The following is a 23,141-nucleotide window of genomic DNA, read 5'->3' as shown; positions in this document are numbered from 1 at the left end:
CTTCTCAGCTCAACACGAAACGCGTAATATTTTCTGAGAATACGAGACGATTCTGTTTTTTACAGGACGGTTGGCAACTCTACTAAAATAAAGTTCACTATCAGTAACATCATAGCACCCACCCAGCTGTATAGAAACTCCGTCATGCTAGCTGGTACACAGTACGAGTTATTGTAACTGACTGTAAAAAATCAGCAGATAGATTGCAGGTCATAACTTCTTACCTGGAGTTCAGTTCACCTGATACTCGGACCGACTCGGGTCTCTCCTCCTCCTGGGTTACCGAACCCTGCTCTAAAGCATCTGATTTGGATTCCTGAGATCAAATATATTTTCCTTTGGCTTTCTTTTCTTCCCATTTGTGGCTTTAATGTAGTGTTATATCCTGTTTGTTTGCTTCCATCTGTATACATGTCCAGATTCACTGTTACGTTTCTACTCTAACATTGTTGTGTGATCACTGTTCTGCCTTTTATAACTTAAAGTGGATATTATAGTTGTAAACTGCCCTAGAGCTCCCTCTAGTGGATGCTTTGTAATATGGGTTCAGTTACTTTGGGAAGGGAAAAAATGAAAACGTGAAGAAGAAATAAAAGATGGCGGAAAGTGATACCGTAATGTTATCGTTCTAAGCTGAAACGGATCTTAAAATGTTGTTGCCTTGTCTGTAAGTATGAGTGTCGATAAAATAATTATTATCTTTTGTTTTGTGTAATAATGGTACGATAATTTGTACATTTGAAAGTTTTATCTTGTTAGCTTGCAGTAAGAGTGTAACAAGCTAGTTTACAATGTTAGTTAGCTAATACAGTATTTTGTACTTTCAGTTTTACGATGGTCAAAGAGAAGGCAATGGTCAGAGGCCATTCTTCAATAAATCAACGCAAAAAGGAAAATAAGTCTGGTTATTGGAGCATCGTTATCTCGCTGTCTAGCTGGTGAAACTAAGAGACTCAGGTCGAGGACAGCATAATCACTGTTCCCTCTGCTAACTGATGTGACCTTTTGTATCTTACACTGATACTTGTTGTTAGGGGTCAACAGTTATCAAACACTTAGGTGAAGAAATGACACTCAGACAGTTCAGCTGGTAACGTGCACGGGTGAGAGCCCAACAAGACTCACACACCTCACACTTGTCTTGCATCTTTATTTATACACTCAGTATAGTGATGTCACATGGCAAAGCAAAGATAAAACAGGAACTTAGCTGCCCGCTCTTCACTCGTGGGGAGAGAACATACAGTTTCTGGAACTTAATCTAACAATAACAGCTTGTTTTCACAACTCATTGTGGTGTTGTGATGTGACTGTTCAGAGAGTTCATGATAGAAAGACGTTTGCATAAGCAGAAATATTAAACACTTATCAGTATATCACTCAGTTGCATTTCATGACAATAAAACTTAAAAATCCCCTGACACTTGTCATATTTGTATCTGCACCTAAAAGAAAAAAAGTTTTCCATGCTAAAACACAGCTCCACCTCCTGCAGTTCTCCCTCTGAACCACTAGATGTCTCTGTTATCTAAATGAAGACGTGCAGCACAGCAACCACAGCAGCGCTCAGATCACACGTGACCTGTTATTATTTATAAAAGCATGAAACAGGTGAGACAGGTGGGATCAATATTAATGTTGTGGAAATATATGAAAAAGCAACAGAAGCAACAGAAGAGTGAAAACATTTCGTGTTTCTAGAAAGATCTTTCAGCTCACAGCTGCTCACAGACTGTATTTACAAGTGACAAACTGCAACTCTACAGTACGTCTACAGTATATATCAAATATATTCTGTATTCAAATCTATTGAGTGATGTTTGAAAGTCTTTCCAGGTGAGTTTGATCCAGGAGGGTCTGAAGCCAGAGTCAGACAGAGACTGTGCAGAGACTGTAAAAGGACAGAGCAGCAGCAAAGCAGTCCAGATACACTGATGATCCTCTGTCAGATCCAGAGGGACACACAGGGATGATGCTGGACTCTACATTGTGTCTGACAGTGGAGCTGTTCTCAGAGAAGTTCACTCTGCAGCACTGACAGTCATCTGCACTTCTTCTCATTCCTCTGTCAGTCACTGCTGGATGAAGCTCTCCTCTCCACCTCCCAGTAACATGGCCCAGTCAGAGCGTCTCTACACACAAGCTGCTGCTGCTTCAACCTCTCTGGATCATCAGGACACAGCTCCTCCTCTCTCAGCACACACACCGTCCTGTTTACCATCATCGCCAACACCTGCAGAGAGAAGAAGGAAGAGCAGAGGAGATAAACGAGTGTTTCCAGAGACTCTTCATTAACTGTCAATCAGTGATGCAGCACATCCAGTATAAAGAGCAGCAGGGACTTCAGTGCTGGGACTGTACTAGGACTCATTGTTGCTTCACTTTTTTTCTAATCTTTGGATTTTTATTGAAGTTGATGAAAATGATTTTCCCTCCTAGTTTGAGTTTGGACTTTCATTCATTAGAAGAACCTTGGTGTGTCCACTCTGAGCTCTGTAGGAACCCCAACAACAAGCCCAACAATCCAGATGGACGGTTCCAGCTGTTAACTGGAGGAATTCCATCCAAACATCTGCTCTCAATAAATTCTTCCTCACCTACAGACTGTGTTCTTCACTGCTTTAAACTTGGAAATGAATGCAGTCATTGGTCTGCGTGCTGCTTTGTTCAGAGAGCTGATTGGCTGTTGACAGCGTTTGATCAGAGCGTGTCAGCCGTTACCATGGTGACCATAAAGGTCAGAAACAGGAAGTGTTTGTGTCCAATCCTGAAGCCTGTCACCATTCTCCTCTCACAGCTTCACTGAGAAGCTGCAGCTTTACAGGAAAAACTGGATCTTTGTTTCATACTGACTGTGTTTAGTACAATACTGCTGACAGCACCACCCACTCACTCCATCACTCTACTTACACCAGAGTCTCCAGTCTGTAGTCTGGACTCTGCTGAAGATCAGACAGCTGTTTCACATCTGGATCCTTCAGGTTGTTTCCGTACAGGTCCAGCTCTCTCAGATGGGAGGGGTTGGACTTCAGTGCTGCTGCCAGATAATCACAGCTGATCTTTGACAAACCACAGAGCCTCAATCTGTATAAAGAATGAAAGATGTAAGTTTATTAGACAAAGTGTGAGCTTGAAATCATTCAGTGTTTCATCATCTGTTCAGAGCTGAAGAAGGTTCAGAATGTAGAAGTTTAGAAAATGGAAACTCCAAACAGCTGAAGCCAACAGGAAGCAGCTTCAAACAGGAAACTGTGCAGAGTTTCAGACTATATGTCCTGATGCAGCCAGTTGGACTTTGGAGATTTGAATCTCTGTTCTGTGACTAAGTCCTTGAATCATTTCTTCCAGTTGGTCCAACAAGACAGACTAAGTATTGGACATGTGTTGTGGCTCCATTAGGGGAGCTTCTAAATGTGATGTGATGGCCCCTCTGGGCCTGTCAGGTCACAGGACTGAAGAGAGCTCAAACTGGGCACACAGTTGTTCCAGTCTGGACCAAAGACTCTATACTGGGACTGAGGGACTGCTTTGACTGCACCCACTGGGACGTTTTAAAGGCTCATGTTCTCACTTAGATCATCGATTTCTACTTACATTTCTTTCTGGGAAAAATGGGGATTACTTTGAAAACAGGAAGTATTTTCCCCAATAAGCAGCCCTGGATTAGTAAATCACTCAAACATGTTCTTAGGCAGAAGAAGCTGTCTTGTTATGAGGGAGAGAAGAAAAAGATTGAGGCACAGAAACTTGTTGAAAGAGAGATAAAGCAGCTAAAATCAGGTGTAAAAGTAAAGCAGAGGATGAGCTGAATAAAGGACACTCAAGGCTGGCTTGGAAAGGAATGAAGTCCATGGTGGGGATGCAGAACAAGGAGCAAAGATGAATGTGATGCTGAATCAGCAGAAGACTTGGACTCATTTGATTCTAGCTTTGATATCATTGATTTCAATGAAGAGCTTTGTGATTGTAGCAAAGGGCTGGTAGCTCTGAGAGTCCCACTGATGAGGTGTTTGTGTGGAAATCTCTTAGTGGGAGCAAAGAGAGAAAAAGCCCTGGTCCTGATGCTGTGGGAGGGAAATGATTGAAGTGTGCTGTGAGGAACTGACTGGGAGATTTTCACACATTTTCCAGTCCTCCTTGGAACAACAGGAAGTTCCCAGCATATGGAAACAAAGGTTAAGTGTCCTATGGCACTCAGTGATGATGGTGCTGTGGCCCCACCACCTCCACCTCTTTGTAAAGGAACTAACTGTAATCTGAAGCTTCAAGTGGAACTAAGACTTCCTCCACTAGGTGGCAGTGTCTGATGAGAAAGTGTTAGTGGAGCTGGCCTGGAGTCAGAAACAGGAAGATGCAGGATTTGGGCTGAAATGGGGAAAAGTGGTTCGCACTAGTGCCTTAAAGCAAGAAGGTTGTAGGTTGAAGCTTGTTGGCCTTTCTGTGGAGGTTGGATGTTCTCCCACAGTCCAATGAAATGCTTCTTAGGTTCACTGGTGCTTCTAAATTGGCTGTAGGTGTGGATGTGAGAGAGTGCTTCTCTGTCGCTCTCTGTTGGCCCTGTGATGGACTGCTCACCTGTGCAGGTGGACCACGCCTCTTGCCCTATGACAGCTAGGGCACAGGCTGCAGCCCTGTGAGCCTAAGCTGAATAAACAGTTAGCAAAAATGATTCATAGATGAATGTCAGAGTGTTCCTCCTTCTCTTTCCCATCATTCATGCTGGCAGTGGAGGAGATTTGGATGTTGGACTGTGTTTTGGATGATGTGTGTATGTGTGTGTTGGACTGCTGTCTGTAAAGCAAACGCACATTTTTCTTTGGATTTCAGTGTCAGACAGACTTTAAGGTGGAATGAAGAGTTGGAGAGTTTCACAGTGAATTATCCAGTGGAGGATTTTTCTTCTTCTTTGAAGGTTTGAAATGTGAACATTGTTCTGCTGCAGTCAATGGACTAAACCAGAGAAGAAGAAAACAGACTTTACCATGAAGATCCTCAGTGTGGATCAGTATAATATCAGCCTGATGTCTGCAGTTTAGTGTCAGCACAACTTTCACATCATATTCATCTCAGCACAACTAAAACATGCTGACTGACCTCAGAGTTTCAAGTCCACATCCTGGACTCTCCAGGAAACCACACAGATGCTTCACTCCTGAATCCTGCAGCTTGTTGTTGCAGCTCAGGTCCAGCTGTCTCAGATGGGAGGGGTTGGACTTCAGCGCTGCTGCCAGATAATCACAGCTGATCTCTGACAAACCACAGTCCATCAATCTGTATAAAGAATGAAAGATGTAAGTTTATTAGACAAAGTGTGAGCTTGAAATCATTCAGTGTTTCATCATCTGTTCAGAGCTGAAGAAGGTTCAGAATGTAGAAGTTTAGAAAATGGAAACTCCAAACAGCTGAAGCCAACAGGAAGCAGCTTCAAACAAACACAACAAGAGAAAAAACTCTGAATGTTTCACATTAAAGTCGTACATTTCTCATAAAAACAGGACAAAGACTTGAAAAAGTCGTGTTTTTCCTTCCAGGAACCACAAGGCTTCACTTTTAAAGGTGAAGTGTGAAAGAAATGGACATATTTGAAGTCCAACACCTATTTCCAGTCACATTATTAAAGCAGACAAACTACAAGCTCATTCTCATTCCAACAAGTCATCTTCTGACCTGGACTAACAACACTGGTCTCTATGTGCAGCTGGCTGTGAGACCAGTGCTCAGGGAGCGTCTACAAAGTGCAACACTGAAAGAACATCACACACTCATTTGCTTCCATCATCCAACCTGAAGAGGAAACAGAGACGGCTCCCCTTCAAAGTAAAAGCTGCTCCTTTTGGACACAGTATCAAAGAAAGTCTACAGTATAACATAGAAAAGACAGAACAAAGTTTTGGTTGTTTTAAATTGTGCAGAAATGAAACTACACTAAGCTCAATTATGTGACAGACACTTCATCCCATGTCAGTTTGGCCTCATCCTGGTCCGGATTATCCAGCACACACTCTGATCACAGGCCCAGGGGCCACACACTCTGATCACAGGCCCAGGGGCCACGCACAGCTGGCTCCATCCAAGAGACAGGAAACAAACCAACACAATAATAAAAAGCACCATGTGATCTTCTTACATCTTCAAGACAAACATAGTAAAAACATGGGCATATTTGTTTCCTGATAAAATGATGTGACAGGTAGAACAGAGTAAAGTGGTGGTGTTACAGCCTTTCTCCCCTCTGCTGCCGAGGCTGTTAGTCTCTCCCAAACTCAGCTACAGGACTTCCAAATGAATGAAAGCAGCAGAAGTGGCTTTACAAATGAAAGAGGAAGAGGAGAAGAAGAGGAGAGGGAGGCCACCCTGACTATCACTCCAGCTGAAAACATCACACTTCCATTAAAGTTGGTGAGGAAATGTTGAGCAGGATGAGCTGCTGGCTAATCTGGAGGCTGTAGCAGCAGCTCACAGTCACAGTGGATTTCCACTCATGAAAAAGCTCTGGCTGCTTCATTTCTCATCTCATATCAGAGACTTTAAAGCTTCACTGAAGCTGTACTGTGATGCTTCCATATTCCAGTGAGGCCTCCATAATGATTTCAGCTGTTCTGTACACACACTGTGTGCCCTGTATGGCTCAAAGTCTCTGCAGCCTGTTTTTATCTGCTATCATCAGATCTTCATCATCCTCATTCACATCCCTCACACACTCTACAGCCTCATCAGCACTGACTTCATCTTCACTGACTGATGGAGCCCTCCTCCTTTTCAGTCCGTTTGCATCCGTTGGTGTTGCTGCTCAAAGTTCTGTTCATACTAGTTCTGGCCCCAATTGAGGCAGTGCTTTTCTCCAGTGTCCTGCATCTTCTCCTTGTTCCGCTCCTCCTTAACTTGACCCTTTTGCTTCTGTAGCTCCTTCAGGGCTTGCTCCTGCTGTTGGAGCTTTTCGTCAGGTTTAGTAACCTCCTGCTCCAGCAAGCTCCGGCCTGATGGGTTCGATTATCAGCCAGCTCCTCCTGAGCCATGTTCAGTTCCTGCTGTGATGCCTTGAGCTCTTACTGAGGGCAGAAACCTCAGAGTCTTTTCCGTACAAGTCAGAGTGAAGTCCATTGATGTTTCCCTTGCTTTGCTCCACGGCCTTCTACAGCTCTGCTGTTCGGCTCTTCTAAGAGGTCAGCTCCTGGCCGAGCCCCGACACCTGTGCCTTCAGCTTATTTTCTCCTGGTGCTTTTGTTCATTTCGAGGTGCCTCCTGACCTCAGTTACTCCTGTCTCTGGCACGCCCTTTTTGCTGCCCTATCATCCGTGTTGGTCCGTCACTGTCCTGCACAGTTTTAATGCAGAGTTGTTAAGGTCAGCATTGTTTTGCTCGGCCTCACTTTTCCTCCGGGCTTAATGGGCGTCTCGTCACAGCTCTGTCAGCTGAAGCTGTCTGGAAATCTCCCCCGTGTAGTGAAACGGGCCTTGGATTTAACGCTCTCCGTTTCCGCTGCATGAGATCGTTTTCCTGCAGCACTGTTGACATTTTCAGGTTGTTATTGTAGGTCCAGCTGCTGTAGCATTTAGTCAGGGTCATATCAAAGATGGTAGAGGAGAGAGCAAAGATGGTAGGGGGGAGAGCAGGAGTCCAGGGTCAGCCTCGGCTTTCCGGGCCGACAAAGCAGCCTGTAATCAAGCATAAAGAGAAAAAACAAAACAAACACAAAACAAAAACGAACGAACAGGAAAATGATGTTGTGTTATTCAGAGAGGGGAGAAACAACGGGACCAGGCCCTGTGTCAGCCTTCTCTCCCCCCCTTTTTTTTTTTTTTTCCTCACCATATAATCCACTCATGACCCGCCAAGCTGACAGGACAACACAGGTACATGTTAAAATTCTTAAGATCATGATTAAAAGCACAAAAATTGGAATTTTCTTTCATTTAGTAATCACTTGTATTAATCAATCAGCAGAAAACATGTCACAATTGGAATCTTTTTACCACTAAATTTGTTGTGTCTTCACTGGTTGGTCAGACCAGTGTCTCTTTTTTTTTTCTTTTTTTTTTTTGAAGTTAAGTTGTTGTCCTGCAACCCAGAGAGTTTATTTGTTAGTAGTGGATAAACTTTATCATTTAACAACAGGTGTGTGTTAAGTTTCGCTGCTTTAACCTTGCTGGAAAATCGGGGGATTTGTTCTGTTACCTCGTTTATTGCTCTAAGATCATGAACTAGACGATATTTTTCTGTGTTTGCTTTTTTCACTGGGAAAATTGGAGTATTACAGGTTGCTTTTGTTGTCTTCAATAGGATGCCTGCTCTTTCCATATCTGCAATTACTGGCCTGATCCCTGCCTTTGCTGTGGACAAGGGATATTGTGGTTTGACCGGCCTGTAGGTTGTGGTGGTTTTAACTACAACTGGATCTGCTCCTTTAATTAATCCTACATCTGTTGGTCCGGTTGACCACAGTGTTGTGGGCAGTTTTTGTAACTCTGGGTGTGCCTCTGGTGAGAGTGTATATCAGCTAGCATTGTTTTCCACAACATGTAAATCAGTGTTGTCAGTCATGTGGGAAGCGGGTTGGGTGGTGAGCAACCATCCTAATGTGTATTTCATACAACCTGTTCTGCGACCCTGTAACCATCCCTCATGTGTCTTCAGTTTTCTCATATCTGTCTCTTTCAACTTGGGTGAGAATGCGGCCTAAGTCTTTCCACTCAGTGCTTTCATTACGGGCTACGGACACATGTGGGTTTGGCATTCTGTTTACTCGCTGCACAGCTTCAGGTTGTATTACAGAACAGACTGCGTTGCCACTTTTGGTGACATAGAGGTTTTGTAAAGTTAACATCTGCGGACCTAGTCTGTGTATGTCTTTGTCATACGGAGGGTCAGGACCTGGGCTGGATTTGAATCTCAATGTATTGTGATAGTCAGTGTAGGGCTGTTTTGTTGAGGTAGCTGGCAAATATTTGCTTGCTAAATGTTGGAGTGGCTCTAACGGAGGCAGATCCAAGGTCCAATAATAGTGGGGCTCTCCGAGTCCCCTGCACACATTTATCTGACAGCCTGCTTGGCCTTGTTCCTCATTTAACATTAGCTTAGCATACATGCCTTCTGGCCCTGATGCTGACTTAACTATCAGAGTGTCATTAGAGAATTTCATTTTCACTTGAGGCATTTTTAGATACCTTCTAGTTTTTCAAAGAATTCACACATCTTACATATTTCAAACTTTGAAGCTAGGGTTTTGTTTATATATATATATATATATATTTTTTTTTTTTTTTTTTTAATTTAAACTTTGCATTGCTCATAGCTCACAGCTTTAAAACTGGGCATTTGTAAATCATACGCCTAATCACTATGTGTCACTGTGATCCACAAGTATTGCCACAAATTTGTTTCCAAACCAACAAAATAATCAAACAAAACAAAAACATACATGAGTCAGGACACAAAAAGAAAAAGAAAAAATGCTGCCAGAAACAAAGCAGAAGTGTGATGGAAAAACTGAGCGCACAGAAGGCTGCATGTTGGCTTTTAATAGCATGCAGCCTCTGCTCTAAAAAAACAAAGAAACAAAAAATAAAAGAAAATGTGTAACATGCTCATCAACTTAGCGGTGTCCACATATTTAATTCAGCTTCTCAATCCTGTAGGTTTAGCTATTATCTACAGGGTTTGGCTTATTAGTTGTTATTACAGATGTGCTCTATATCTCAGTAATATTTATCTAGGATAAATGACAGGTTTTCAAGCAGGTTAAGTGCCTCTATGCACCTAATTGGTTTAGATATTGCCTTTATTTTCTTCATCTCATATGACATTATACTGAGTTTGAGCAAACCTTAAGCTTGATGCAGACTACTTCATAACAATTGTCCATCTCACATCATACTGACTAGGATACTTCTTGTCATTATTAATATTATATTTTTATTAATATTATCCTCTTGTTCTTTCTATATAATAACAATAGTATATTACAATATTTTATTAGTGTATATCACTATACTACTACTGAGCCAATTTAATAGTTAGGATCATCTTACTCAGCAAACAGATAATTTAGAATTCATCCAATCTGTACAAATTTGCTGTTTCTCTGAACAGGTTTGTGCCTACTTTTTAGACTGGTCTTCTGTTTGCCTCATCTCAGATCCAACCTTCAGTCACATTCATTCTCTCTGTTGCATGTCGAACCAAGTAATTTATTATTATATTTTTATATTTTATTTTGTATCCATCAAGGGCGTTGGGTGATCTGCAGTTTCACCCTTTTCCAAGCTGGAGACATTTACCTTTTCACACACTTTCCTTGGCTGAAGAATGACACAGCCTTAATGTACCTTATGCATCTCTCTGTTTTATTTAAAAGGTTTTTATGTGAATTATTTCATTTTATTTATTTTATACATTCTGGGCATGGTCGTCATGCCAACTATGTTTCATTATTTAGTTCTGTTTGGAGGGTCTGTTTTAAAATAGTTACTGCAGAGGGACTGCATTTTTCCTCCCACGCAGGGCAGTTTAATTTCTTTCGGTTCCTCCATCTATTTGCACTAATTTGACCGGCGGGGGGACGATTTTTCTCTAACCACTGCTCGTCAGCAGTGAGTTTTGTAGATTTATTACCCATTTTTTCCTTAGTTTATAAATATATTACGTTCTTACACACATGCACACACACCCGTGGCGCTTTTCTCTGGCACGAGGAAATGGGAGTGGCTATTGACACAGCCTTCTACCCTCAAGCTAATCCTTGAGGGCAGTGTCAATTTTATGTGTTGAAACACAACCTTCTTCCCGTTTCCACCAGCACGTGAGCGACCAACGGTAAACAATTCGGTGGAGTAGTTCAGTTTTTCTATTAACTGTGAAATCAACTTACTCCACCAACAAAACAGTAAAACAACAGTTCATACGTGTAATGAGTATTATTCTGGGCAACTCTGTGTCTTCCTACATTGCTCCGAGCCCTTTTTCAGGCGAGCCAGTAAACTCTACGAGTCCTTTTTCAGACGAGAATGTTACTTAACAGGTGTGGCCACGTAAACTTCTACGAGTCCTTTTTCAGACGAGATTGTTACTTAACCTGTATATTTTATCTTCTGCCCTCAGCTGAATGTCTCTATCCAGCTTATGCAGTGAGCTAAACATAAAATGGCTTCAGTAAACACTCAGGAGACCGCGTGGCATTCTTCAGAGCTTTACTGATCCTTATTTTCCTTTTTTGTAAAACTGTAATAACAGAAACAGAATACAGTGTATTCACTCTCCATACAAATACACAAAGATTACATTAAATATTGTTGACTTATGTAAACAGTCACTACACAATCAAGAGATACAGCAATGGTAAAAGATACAGCTAACACGACATGCTGGTATGCTTCACGTTAGCAGGCTAACGTGGTGGCGCTGTCACTTGGTGTTCACTCGCTCTGTGGTAGAGTATCACTTCCTGTTCCTGCTCAAACACAGTGGTGTTTCTGAGTAGCTTATTTGCTTAGCAATTTAATTAACAACTTTTAAATACATTCTTCTTTCATATTATAATCTTCACGTGCTTCATCCGAAGCACACTTTCTGTGTACTCACTACCTAATTTATAGCCAAAGTATTCACTCACTGTCTCTGTACTGTCTCGCTAGCTTAGCTTAGCTCGTAGCCGACTCATTAGCACCATGGCTACTTCACCTGTCCCTCCTGCACTTTCATGCTCATTGTGTCAGATGTTTAGTTACTCCTCAGCCTCCTTTAGCAGTAATGATATCTGTAACAAATGTAGCATATTTGCAGCGCTGGAGGATTACTGAATTGGAGACTCGGCTTCGCACCCTTCATTCACCCGTAGCTAGCCAGGCCCCTGTAGCTGGTGCAGCCAAAGATAGCGTAGGCACCGCTAGCTGTTCCCCAAGCAGCTGGGGAAACAGGGAGGCTGGGTCACGGTGGGTCCTAAACAGAAGCCCCAGGTACACCACCAACCCGTTCATGTGTCTAACCGTTTTTCCCCACTCGGCGACACACTCGCCGGGGATCAAACTCTGGTAATTGGCGATTCTGTTCTCAGACATGTGAAGCTAGAGACACCGGCAACCATAGTCAATTGTCTTCCAGGGGCCAGAGCAGGCGACATTGAAGGAAATTTAAAACTGCTGGCTAAGGGTAAACGTAAATTCAGTAAGATCATTATTCACGTCGGCAGTAATGACACCCGGTTACGCCAATCGGAGGTCACTAAAATCAATATTGAATCGGTGTGCAACTTATCCAAAACAATGTCGGACTCTGTAGTTTTCTCTGGTCCCCTCCCCAATCAGACCAGGAGTGACATGTTTAGCCGCATGTTCTCCTTAAATTGCTGGCTGTCTGAGTGGTGTCCCAGAAACGATGTGGGCTTCATAGATAATTGGCAAATGTTCTGGAGGAAACCTGGTCTTGTTAAGAGAGACGGCATCCATCCCACTTTGGATGGAGCAGCTCTCATTTCTAGAAATATGGACAAATTTATTAAACCCCCCAAAATATGACTATCCAGAGTTGGGACCAGGAAGCAGAGTTGCAGTCTTACACGCCTCTCTGCAGCTTCTCTCCTCCTGCTACCCCCCCAAAAACCCATCTCCATAGAGACTGTGTCAGCTTCCAAAAAGACAAAAAACAAACTAAAAACCAGCAACAAACAACTTAAACATAAACAATCACAAAGAAAGAACAATACAGTATCCACATCTGAACCAAAGAGTAAAACAGTGAAATGTGGATTATTAAATATTAGGTCTCTCTCCTCCAAGTCTCTGTTAGTACATGACTTAATAATTGATCAGCAAATTGATTTACTCTGCCTTACAGAAACCTGGTTGCAGCAGGATGATTATGTTAGTTTAAATGAATCAACACCCCCGAGTCATTCTAACTACCAGAAATCTCGAAGCACAGGCCGAGGGGGCGGTGTGGCAGCAATTTTTCACACCAGCCTATTAATTAATGAAAGACCAAGACAGACTTTTAATTCATTTGAAAGCCTGATGCTTAACATTGTCCACCCCAGCTGTGAAACTCAGAAACCAGTCTTACTTGTTATCATCTATCGTCCACCTGGGCCTTACACAGAGTTTCTGTCTGATTTCTCAGACTTTATATCTAATTTAGTTCTGAGCTCAGATAAAATAATTATTGTGGGTGATTTTAACATCCATGTAGATGCTAAAAATGACAGCCTCAACATGGCATTTAATCTGTTATTAGACTCAATTGGTTTCTCTCAAAATGTAAAAGTACCCACCCACCACTTTAATCACACTCTAGATCTTGTTTTAACATATGGCATAGAAACTGAACATTTAACAGTGTTTCCTGAAAACCCTCTCCTGTCTGATCATTTCCTGATAACATTTACTTTTACAATAATTGATTACACAGCGTAATGTCTTTCTGAAAGTGCTGTAACTAAGTTTAAGAATATAATCCACCCACTGTTATCATCTCCAATGCCCTGTACCAACATAGAGCAGAGCAGCTATCTGAACGCTACCCCAACAGAGGTCGATTATCTTGTTAATAATTTCACCTCCTCACTACGTACGACTCTGGATACTGTAGCTCCGGTGAAAACTAAGGCCTCAAATCAGAAGTACCTGACTCCGTGGTATAATTCTCAAACACGTACCCTAAAGCAGATGACTCGTAATCTGGAGAGGAAATGGCGTGTCACAAATCTAGAGGATCATCATTTAGCCTGGAGAAATAGTTTGCTGCTTTATAAGAAAGCCCTCCGCAAAGCCAGAACATCTTACTATTCATCACTGATTGAAGTAAATAAAAACAACCCCAGGTTTCTCTTCAGCACTGTAGCCAGGCTGACAAAAAGTCAGAGCTCTTTCGAGCCAACCATCCCTTTAACGTTAACTAGTAATGACTTCATGAACTTCTTCACAAATAAAATTTTTATCATTAGAGAAAAAATTACCAATAATCATCCCACAGATGTAATATTATCTACAGCTACTCTTAGTACCATTGATGTTAAGTTAGACTCTTTTTCTCCAATTGATCTTTCTGAGTTAACTTCAATAATTACTTCCTCCAAACCATCAACCTGTCTTTTAGACCCCATTCCTACAAAACTGCTCAAAGAAGTCCTGCCATTAATTAATTCTTCGATCTTAAATATGATCAACCTATCTCTAATAATCGGCTATGTACCACAGGCCTTCAAGCTGGCTGTAGTTAAACCTTTACTCAAAAAGCCATCTCTAGACCCAGCAGTCTTAGCTAATTATAGGCCAATCTCCAACCTTCCTTTCATATCAAAAATCCTTGAAAGAGTAGTTGTCAAACAGCTAACAGATCATCTGCAGAGGAATGGTTTATTTGAAGAGTTTCAGTCAGGTTTCAGAGCTCAGCACAGCACAGAAACAGCTTTAGTGAAGGTTACAAATGATCTTCTTATGGCCTCTGACAGTGGACTCATCTCTGTGCTTGTCCTGCTAGACCTTAGCGCAGCATTCGATACTGTTGACCATAATATCCTATTAGAGCGATTAGAACATGCTGTAGGTATTACAGGTACTGCGCTGCAGTGGTTTGTATCATATCTATCTAATAGACTCCAATTTGTGCATGTAAATGGAGAGTCCTCTTCACACACTGAGGTTAATTATGGAGTTCCACAGGGTTCAGTGCTAGGACCAATTCTGTTTACATTATACATGCTTCCCTTAGGCAGTATCATTAGAAGACATAGCATACATTTTCACTGCTATGCTGATGACACCCAGCTCTATCTGTCCATGAAGCCAGATGACACACACCAATTAGTTAAACTGCAGGAATGTCTTAAAGACATAAAGACCTGGATGGCCGCTAACTTTCTGCTTCTTAATTCAGAAAAAACTGAGGTTATTGTACTCGGCCCTGAAAATCTTAGAAATATGGTATCTAACCAGATTCTTACTCTGGATGGCATTACCTTGGCCTCCAGTAACGCGGTGAGGAACCTTGGAGTCATTTTTGACCAGGACATGTCCTTCAATGCACATATTAAACAAATATGTAAGACTGCTTTCTTCCATTTGTGCAACATCTCTAAAATTAGAAATATCCTGTCTCAGAGTGACGCTGAAAAACTAGTTCATGCATTTATTACTTCCAGGCTGGACTACTGTAATTCATTATTATCAGGATGTCCAAAAAACTTGCTGAAAAGCCTTCAACTAATCCAAAATGCTGCAGCAAGAGTCCTGACAGGGACTAGAAAGAGAGAGCATATTTCTCCTGTTTTGGCTTCCCTTCATTGGCTTCCTGTTAAATCCAGAATTGAATTCAAAATCCTGCTCCTCACATACAAGGTCTTAAATAATCAGGCCCCATCTTATCTTGATGACCTTGTAGTACCATATCACCCTATTAGAGCACTTCGCTCTCACACTGCAGGCCTACTTGTTGTTCCTAGAGTATTTAAAAATAGAATGGGAGGGAGAGCCTTCAGTTTTCAGGCCCCTCTTCTGTGGAACCAGCTTCCAGTTTGGATTCGGGAGACAGACACTATCTCTACTTTTAAGATTAGGCTTCAAACTTTCCTTTTTGCTAAAGCATATAGTTAGGGCTGGACCAGGTGACCCTGAATCCTCCCTTAGTTATGCTGCAATAGATGTAGGCTGCCGGGGGATTCCCATGATGCATTGAGTTTTTCCTTTCCAGTCACCTTTCTCACTCACTATGTATTAATAGACCTCTCTGCATTGAATCATATCTGTTATTAACCTATGTCTCTCTTCCACAGCATGTCTTTCTCCTGTCTTCCTTCTCTCATCCCAACCGGTCGCAGCAGATGGCCGCCCCTCCCTGAGCCTGGTTCTGCCGGAGGTTTCTTCCTGTTAAAAGGGAGTTTTTCCTTCCCACTGTCGCCAAAGTGCTTGCTCATAGGGGGTCATATGATTGTTGGGTTTTTCTCTGTATCTATGAAGCGCCTTGAGGCGACTTTTGTTGTGATTTGGCGCTATATAAATAAAATTGAATTGAATTGAACCAATGAACCTAAGCAGCATTTCATTGGACTGTGGGAGAACATCCAACCTCCACAGAAAGGCCAACTAGCTTCAACCTACAACCTTCTTGCTTTAAGGCACTAGTGCTAACCACTTTTCCCCATTTCAGCCCAAATCCTGCATCTTCCTGTTTCTGACTCCAGGCCAGCTCCACTAACACTTTCTCATCAGACACTGCCACCTAGTGGAGGAAGTCTTAGTTCCATTTGAAGCTTCAGATTACAGTTAGTTCCTTTACAAAGAGGTGGAGGTGGTGGGGCCACAGCACCATCATCACTGAGTGCCATAGGACACTTAACCTTTGTTTCCATATGCTGGGAACTTCCTATTGTTCCAAGGAGGACTGGAAAATGTGTGGAAATCTCCCAGTCAGTTCTTCACAGCACACTTCAATCATTTCCCTCCCACAGCATCAGGACCAGGGCTTTTTCTCTCTTTGGTCCCACTAAGAGATTTCCACACAAACACCTCATCAGTGGGACTCTCAGAGCTACCAGCCCTTTGCTACAATCACAAAGCTCTTCATTGAAATCAATGATATCAAAGCTGGAATCAAATGAGTCCAAGTCTTCTGCTGATTCAGCATCACATTCATCTTTGCTCCTTGTTCTGCATCCCCACCATGGACTTCATTCCTTTCCAAGCCAGCCTTGAGTGTCCTTTATTCAGCTCATCCTCTGCTTTACTCTTACACCTGATTTTAGCTGCTTTATCTCTCTTTCAACAAGTTTCTGTGCCTCAATCTTTTTCTTCTCTCCCTCATAACAAGACAGCTTCTTCTGCCTGAGAACATGTTGGAGTGATTTACTAATCCAGGGCTGCTTATTGGGGACAATACTTCCTGTTTTCAAAGTAATCCCCATTTTTCCCAGAAAGAAATGTAAGTAGAAATCGATGATCTAAGTATGAACATGAGCCTTTAAAAAGTCCCAGTGGGTGCAGTCAAAGCAGTCCCTCAGTCCCAGTATAGAGTCTTTGGTCCAGACTGGAACAACTGTGTGCCCAGTTTGAGCTCTCTTCAGTCCTGTGACCTGACAGACCCAGAGGGGCCATCACATCACATTTAGAAGCTCCCCTAATGGAGCCACAACACATGTCCAACACTTAGTCTGTCTTGTTGGACCAACTGGAAGAAATGATTCAAGGACTTAGTCACAGAACAGAGATTCAAATCTCCAAAATCACACACACACACACACAAGATGGCGCGGCCACGTCCAGACGCCTTCCTGACCGCTCCGCTCCGACTATCCACTTTTCTTGTTTTTTACTTATTTTTTGCTCTGGTTTACATCCCAAAATCCTCTAGTCTTATAGTATACGACAGCGGATCACTTGTAAACATCGGTGCCAAGGTTGCACATCTAATCTTGGACACTTTTAAACCTGACCCTTCCTGGCCGCCAGAGATTCTACGCGGCGCGGAGAACAACAAAGGACGGGCCGCTCATCCGAGGCGCAGAACAAAGAAGCGCCGGGGAAAACGCGCTGGTATTAGGAACAGACTGAGACAGCAGGCGCATCGCGCACCACTGCCCAGTATCCTACTGGCCAATGTACAATCCATGGAGAACAAGCTCGATGACCTAAGAGCAAGGGTCACCTTCCAACGTGACATGAGGGACTGCAACATTCTGTGCTTCACGGAGACATGGCTGACCCCCACCGTGCCGGACCAGGCCGTAACTCCGTCGGATTCATTCTTTGTGCTCCGCGCGGACAGAACGGCAGAGTCGAACAAAACCAAAGGTGGAGGAGTGTGTTTCATGGTAAACAGAAAGTGGTGTGATGCCAGGAGCATTTCTACTCTCTCCAGCGGCTGCTCGCCACATCTGGAGTTCCTGAGCATTAAGTGCCACCCTTTCTATCTGCCCCGTGAGTTCACCTCAGTTATCGCCACGGTGGTCTACATCCCACCCCAAGCGGACACAGGTATGGCTTTGTCCGAATTACATGATGTGCTGAGCTCGTTTCAAAACAAGGACCCGGGCGCAGCCCTCATTGTAGCAGGAGACTTTAACAAAGCGAACCTCAGACAAGTCATGCCAAACTTTTACCAGCATGTCTCGTGTCCAACGAGAGGGGATCGGATTTTGGATCACTGCTACACGCCATACAAGCAGGGCTACAAAGCTGTCTCACACCCGGCTTTTGGGAAGTCTGACCACAACGCCATCTTCCTCATTCCCCAGTATAAACAAAGCATACGGAGGGAAGACGTGACCACGAGGGAGGTAAAACGGTGGACTGCCCAATTAGAAGCTACGCTACAGGACGCACTCAACGACGTCGACTGGGACATGTTCAGAGCATGCGCAGTCGACATCAACGAGTTTACGGAAGTAGCAGTATGCTTCGTCAATATGCTAGCGGAGGAGATTATCCCCACTGTGAGAGTCACCACATTCCCAAACCAGAAACCGTGGATGGACAGATCGATCCGCACTGCAGTAAACGCCAGGACCGCCTCCTACTACGCGGGTCTCGCCACTGGCGATATGAGCGCCTACAAAGCGGCCTCATACGGCGTGCGGCGCGCGGTGAGAGATGCCAAACGCCGGTACCGGGAACGTGTGGAGTCCCGCTTCCACCAGGGCGACACACGGAGTATGTGGCACGGACTACGCACCATTACGGACTACAAAGCCAGGGACACTGCGCCGATCAACGCCGACTCTGCATTCACCAACGAGCTGAATCGGTTCTACGCCCGTTTCGAGGTTAGCCAGGCGGCTAATGCTATCTACCGCCTGACTACCGAGGACAGTGACGTCATCAGCGAGAGACCGGTGACCAGCATCGCGGAGCATGACGTCTGAGCGGCACTGAGGAGAGTGAACACAAGGAAAGCGGCGGGGCCAGACGGCATCACCGGCCGTCTGCTGCGCTGCTGTGCTGACCAGCTAGCAGGTGTGTTCACTTACATCTTCAACGAGTCCCTGGCGAAGTCTGTGGTCCCCACATGCTTCAAAAGATCCACCATCATCCCTGTGCCCAAGAACAGCAAACCCTCATCCCTGAACGATTACCGGCCAGTTGCACTGACCTCGGTAGTAATGAAGGTGTTTGAGAGGCTGCTGAAGAACATCATCTCCTCCTCCATCCCAGACACCACAGATCCGCTGCAGTTCGCCTACAGATCCAACAGATCCACAGAGGATGCCATTGCCCACGTCCTACACACCACTCTCAGCCACGTGGACAAGAAACAGGGTAACTATGTGCGAATGCTGTTTGTTGATTACAGTTCAGCGTTTAACACAATAGTGCCCTGCAGACTGTTCACAAAGCTCAGGGATCTGGGACTTAACAGCCGTCTGTGTGCATGGGTGTTGGACTTCCTCACTGGCAGAACTCAGGTGGTGAGGGTGGGCAGGTGCTTCTCCAACAGCATCACCATCAACACAGGAGCACCTCAGGGATGTGTCCTCTCGCCACTGCTCTACTCCCTCTACACTTCAGACTGTGTGGCCACCCATGGCTCCAACACCATTGTGAAGTTTGCTGACGACACAGTGGTGTTGGGTGCCATCTCCAACAACGATGAGGCGGCCTACATGGATGAAGTGAAGAATCTGGCATCGTGGTGCCAGGACAACCACCTCCAGCTGAACGTCAGCAAGACCAAGGAGCTGGTGGTGGACTTCAGAAGGGGTCAGCACAGAGACTACAAGCCCATTATCATCAATGGAGCTCCAGTGGAGAGGGTGCAGTCCTTCAAGTATCTTGGTGTCCACATCTCCTCAGACCTGACATGGGCTGCCCACATTCAGGTCCAGACCAAAAAGGCTAGGCAGCGCCTGTATCACCTACGACAACTGAGGAAGTTCAGGGTCTCTCCAAAGATCCTCAGGATTTTCTATACAGGCGCTGTGGAGAGCATCCTCACACAGAACATGACATCGTGGTTCGGGAACAGCTGTGTGAAGGACCAAAAAGATCTCCAGAGAGTGATCCGTACAGCAGAACGCTGCTGCAGGATTGCTCTCCCCCCGCTTCAGGACACCTACACCAGGAGATGCCGGACTAGAGCAGCGCAGAAACTGAAGGACCCGTCCCATCCTGGCAACAAACTGTTCCAACTTCTGCAATCTGGTAGAAGGTTCCGCATCTTCCGGGCAAGGACAGAGAGACTAAAGAGGAGCTTCTATCCCCAAGCCATCCGTGCCCTAAACACACACACCCACCCTCTCACATCATCTATAATTGACTGAGACAGAACTCTCTTCCAGACACTCTAAACCAAGGCACAATGTACATTCCAAATTCCTTTAATTTTAAATATGTTTATATTGTCTATCCTGTAAAATAGTCAGATGTCTATTCATATTAATGTACAGAATTCACCTGCTTGCTGCTACTACTGCACATTCACCCAGTGTATATACTATATATATATATATATATATATATATATATATATATATATATATATATATATATATAATGTTCTTCCTCTACACACCCCCCCCCCCCCCCCCCCCAAATTTTTGCACATGTCGAGGAGCGTGTCAGGCTACATTTCACTGTGTGTTATACTTGTATAACTATGCATGTGACAAATAAAGAACCTTGAACCTTGAAATCCAACTGGCTGCATCAGGACATATAGTCTGAAACTCTGCACAGTTTCCTGTTTGAAGCTGCTTCCTGTTGGCTTCAGCTGTTTGGAGTTTCCATTTTCTAAACTTCTACATTCTGAACCTTCTTCAGCTCTGAACAGATGATGAAACACTGAATGATTTCAAGCTCACACTTTGTCTAATAAACTTACATCTTTCATTCTTTATACAGATTGTGGGGCTGTGGTTTGTCAGAGATCAGCTGTGATTATCTGGCAGCAGCGCTGAAGTCCAACCCCTACCATCTGAGACAGCTGGACCTGAGCTGCAACTACAACCTGAAGTATCCAGATGTGAAGCAGCTGTCTGATCTTCAGCAGAGTCCAGACTACAGACTGGAGACTCTGCTGTAAGTAGAGTGATGGAGTGAGTGGGTGGTGCTGTCAGCAGTATTGTACTAAACACAGTCAGTATGGAACAAAGATCCAGTGTTTCCTGTAAAGCTTCAGCTTCTCAGTGAAGCTGTGAGAGGAGAATGGTGACAGGCTTCAGGATTGGACAGAAACACTTCCTGTTTCTGACCTTTATGGTCACCATAGTAACGGCTGACACGCTCTGATCAAACACTGTCAACAGCCAATCAGCTCTCTGAACAAAGCAGCACGCAGACCAATGACTGCATTCATTTCCAAGTTTAAAGCAGTGAAGAACACAGTCTGTAGGTGAGGAAGAATTTAGTGAGAGCAGATGTTTGGATGGAATTCCTCCAGTTAACAGCTGGAACCGTCCATCTGGATTGTTGGGCTTGTTGTTGGGGTTCCTACAGAGCTCAGAGTGGACACACCAAGGTTCTTCTAATGAATGAAAGTCCAAACTCAAACTAGGAGGGAAAAACATTTTCATCAACTTCAATAAAAATCCAAAGATTAGAAAAAGTGAAGCAACAATGAGTCCTAGTACAGTCCCAGCACTGAAGTCCCTGCTGCTCTTTATACTGGATGTGCTGCATCACTGACTGACAGCTGATGAAGAGTCTCTGGAAACACTCGTTTATCTCCTCTGCTCTTCCTTCTTCTCTCTGCAGGTGGAGCTGATGATGGTAAACAGGACGGTGTGTGTGCTGAGAGAGGAGGAGCTGTGTCCTGATGATCCAGAGAGGTTGAAGCAGCAGCAGCTTGTGTGTAGAGACGCTCTGACTGGGCCATGTTACTGGGAGGTGGAGAGGAGAGCTTCATCCAGCAGTGACTGACAGAGGAATGAGAAGAAGTGCAGATGACTGTCAGTGCTGCAGAGTGAACTGCTCTGAGAACAGCTCCACTGTCAGACACAATGTAGAGTCCAGCATCATCCCTGTGTGTCCCTCTGGATCTGACAGAGGATCATCAGTGTATCTGGACTGCTCTGCTGCTGCTCTGTCCTTCTACAGTCTCTGCACAGTCTCTGTCTGACTCTGGCTTCAGACCCTCCTGGATCAAACTCACCTGGAAAGACTTTCAAACATCACTCAATAGATTTGAATACAGAATATATTTGATATATACTGTAGATGTACTGCAGAGTTGCAGTTTGTCACTTGTAAATACAGTCTGTGAGCAGCTGTGAGCTGAAAGATCTTTCTAGAAACACGAAATGTTTTCACTCTTCTGTTGCTTTTTCATATATTTCCACAACATTAATATTGATCCCACCTGTCTCACCTGTTTCATGCTTTTATACATAATAACAGGACACGTGTGATCTGAGCGCTGCTGCGGTTGCTGTGCTGCACGTCTTCATTTAGATAACAGAGACATCTAGTGGTTCAGAGCAGAGGCGGAGCCAGACATTTGAAACACCCGGGGCTTAGCCCTAAAGGGTAGTATGCATGTGGGATTTTTTTTTTTTTTGAGGGGGGGGGGGGGGGGTAGAAATGACTGAAAGATTAATTGGCTCTGTTTTGACTTTTGTTCAAAAAAGAATGACTTCATATAGGGAAAAATATATATCACATGTGCAGGACACCTTAAACTAGTTTTTTAATTAAGCAGCGAGGCAGAACAAAGTCAGGGCTGTATCAAGACACGAGGACTAAACCCCAATTCAACCAGACCCAGAACTGATCCGGAATTAAAACAGGACTACAACAGTTCAAAATCAGGACTACTGAGGACTTAACCAAGACAGAACCAGAATCAGAACTAGATGATAGTAGCACTAAAAATCATCATAGACCTGCACTACACTTATCTTTTTTAATTCTACCAAAGTACACTATTTAGATTGAGAAAAGTTTATATAATTATTTAGCCTTGTTGTGCAAACAAGCCTGCATAACTTAATAAATATAGAATTTGAAAAATAGCAAACCTAAAAAGAAACACTAGGTACGAGATACATGAGGACCTATGATACGGTGATACTTTTGGTAAACAACCATTTGACTAACATGTGTGTCTCACCTGCTGTTGTTCATCTGTTCTGTACTCGTTCTCCTCTCTCTCCCTCTTTGTGCTGACAATCATCAAATATACAGTTGAAACCAGATATTTACAAACTCTTCAGATCAAAACACAAA

General features: G+C 43.7%; 1 protein-coding gene across 1 annotated transcript in view; it reads right to left on the bottom strand.

Moving 5' to 3' along the window:
• Window positions 1-2,906: 2,906 nt before the first annotated feature.
• Window positions 2,907-23,141, bottom strand: part of LOC146577461 (ribonuclease inhibitor-like) — a 144,503-nt gene continuing 124,268 nt past the window's right edge. The window contains exons 3-4 of the mRNA XM_085269730.1: window positions 5,095-5,271; window positions 2,907-3,084 (exon numbers count right to left, since the gene is read on the bottom strand). Coding sequence (XP_085125856.1) covers window positions 2,907-3,084; window positions 5,095-5,271 — 355 coding nt within the window. The remainder of the gene's footprint in view (window positions 3,085-5,094; window positions 5,272-23,141) is intronic.

This window comes from Mchenga conophoros, linkage group LG3, assembly GCF_057382185.1.
Source record: "Mchenga conophoros isolate Kocher_MC1m ecotype Shallow Benthic linkage group LG3, M_conophoros_male_GT1.1, whole genome shotgun sequence".
NCBI classification, from domain to species: Eukaryota; Metazoa; Chordata; class Actinopteri; order Cichliformes; family Cichlidae; genus Mchenga; species Mchenga conophoros.
Note: the sequence above shows the minus strand (reverse complement) of the source record. Positions and strands in the feature narration are given on the sequence as shown.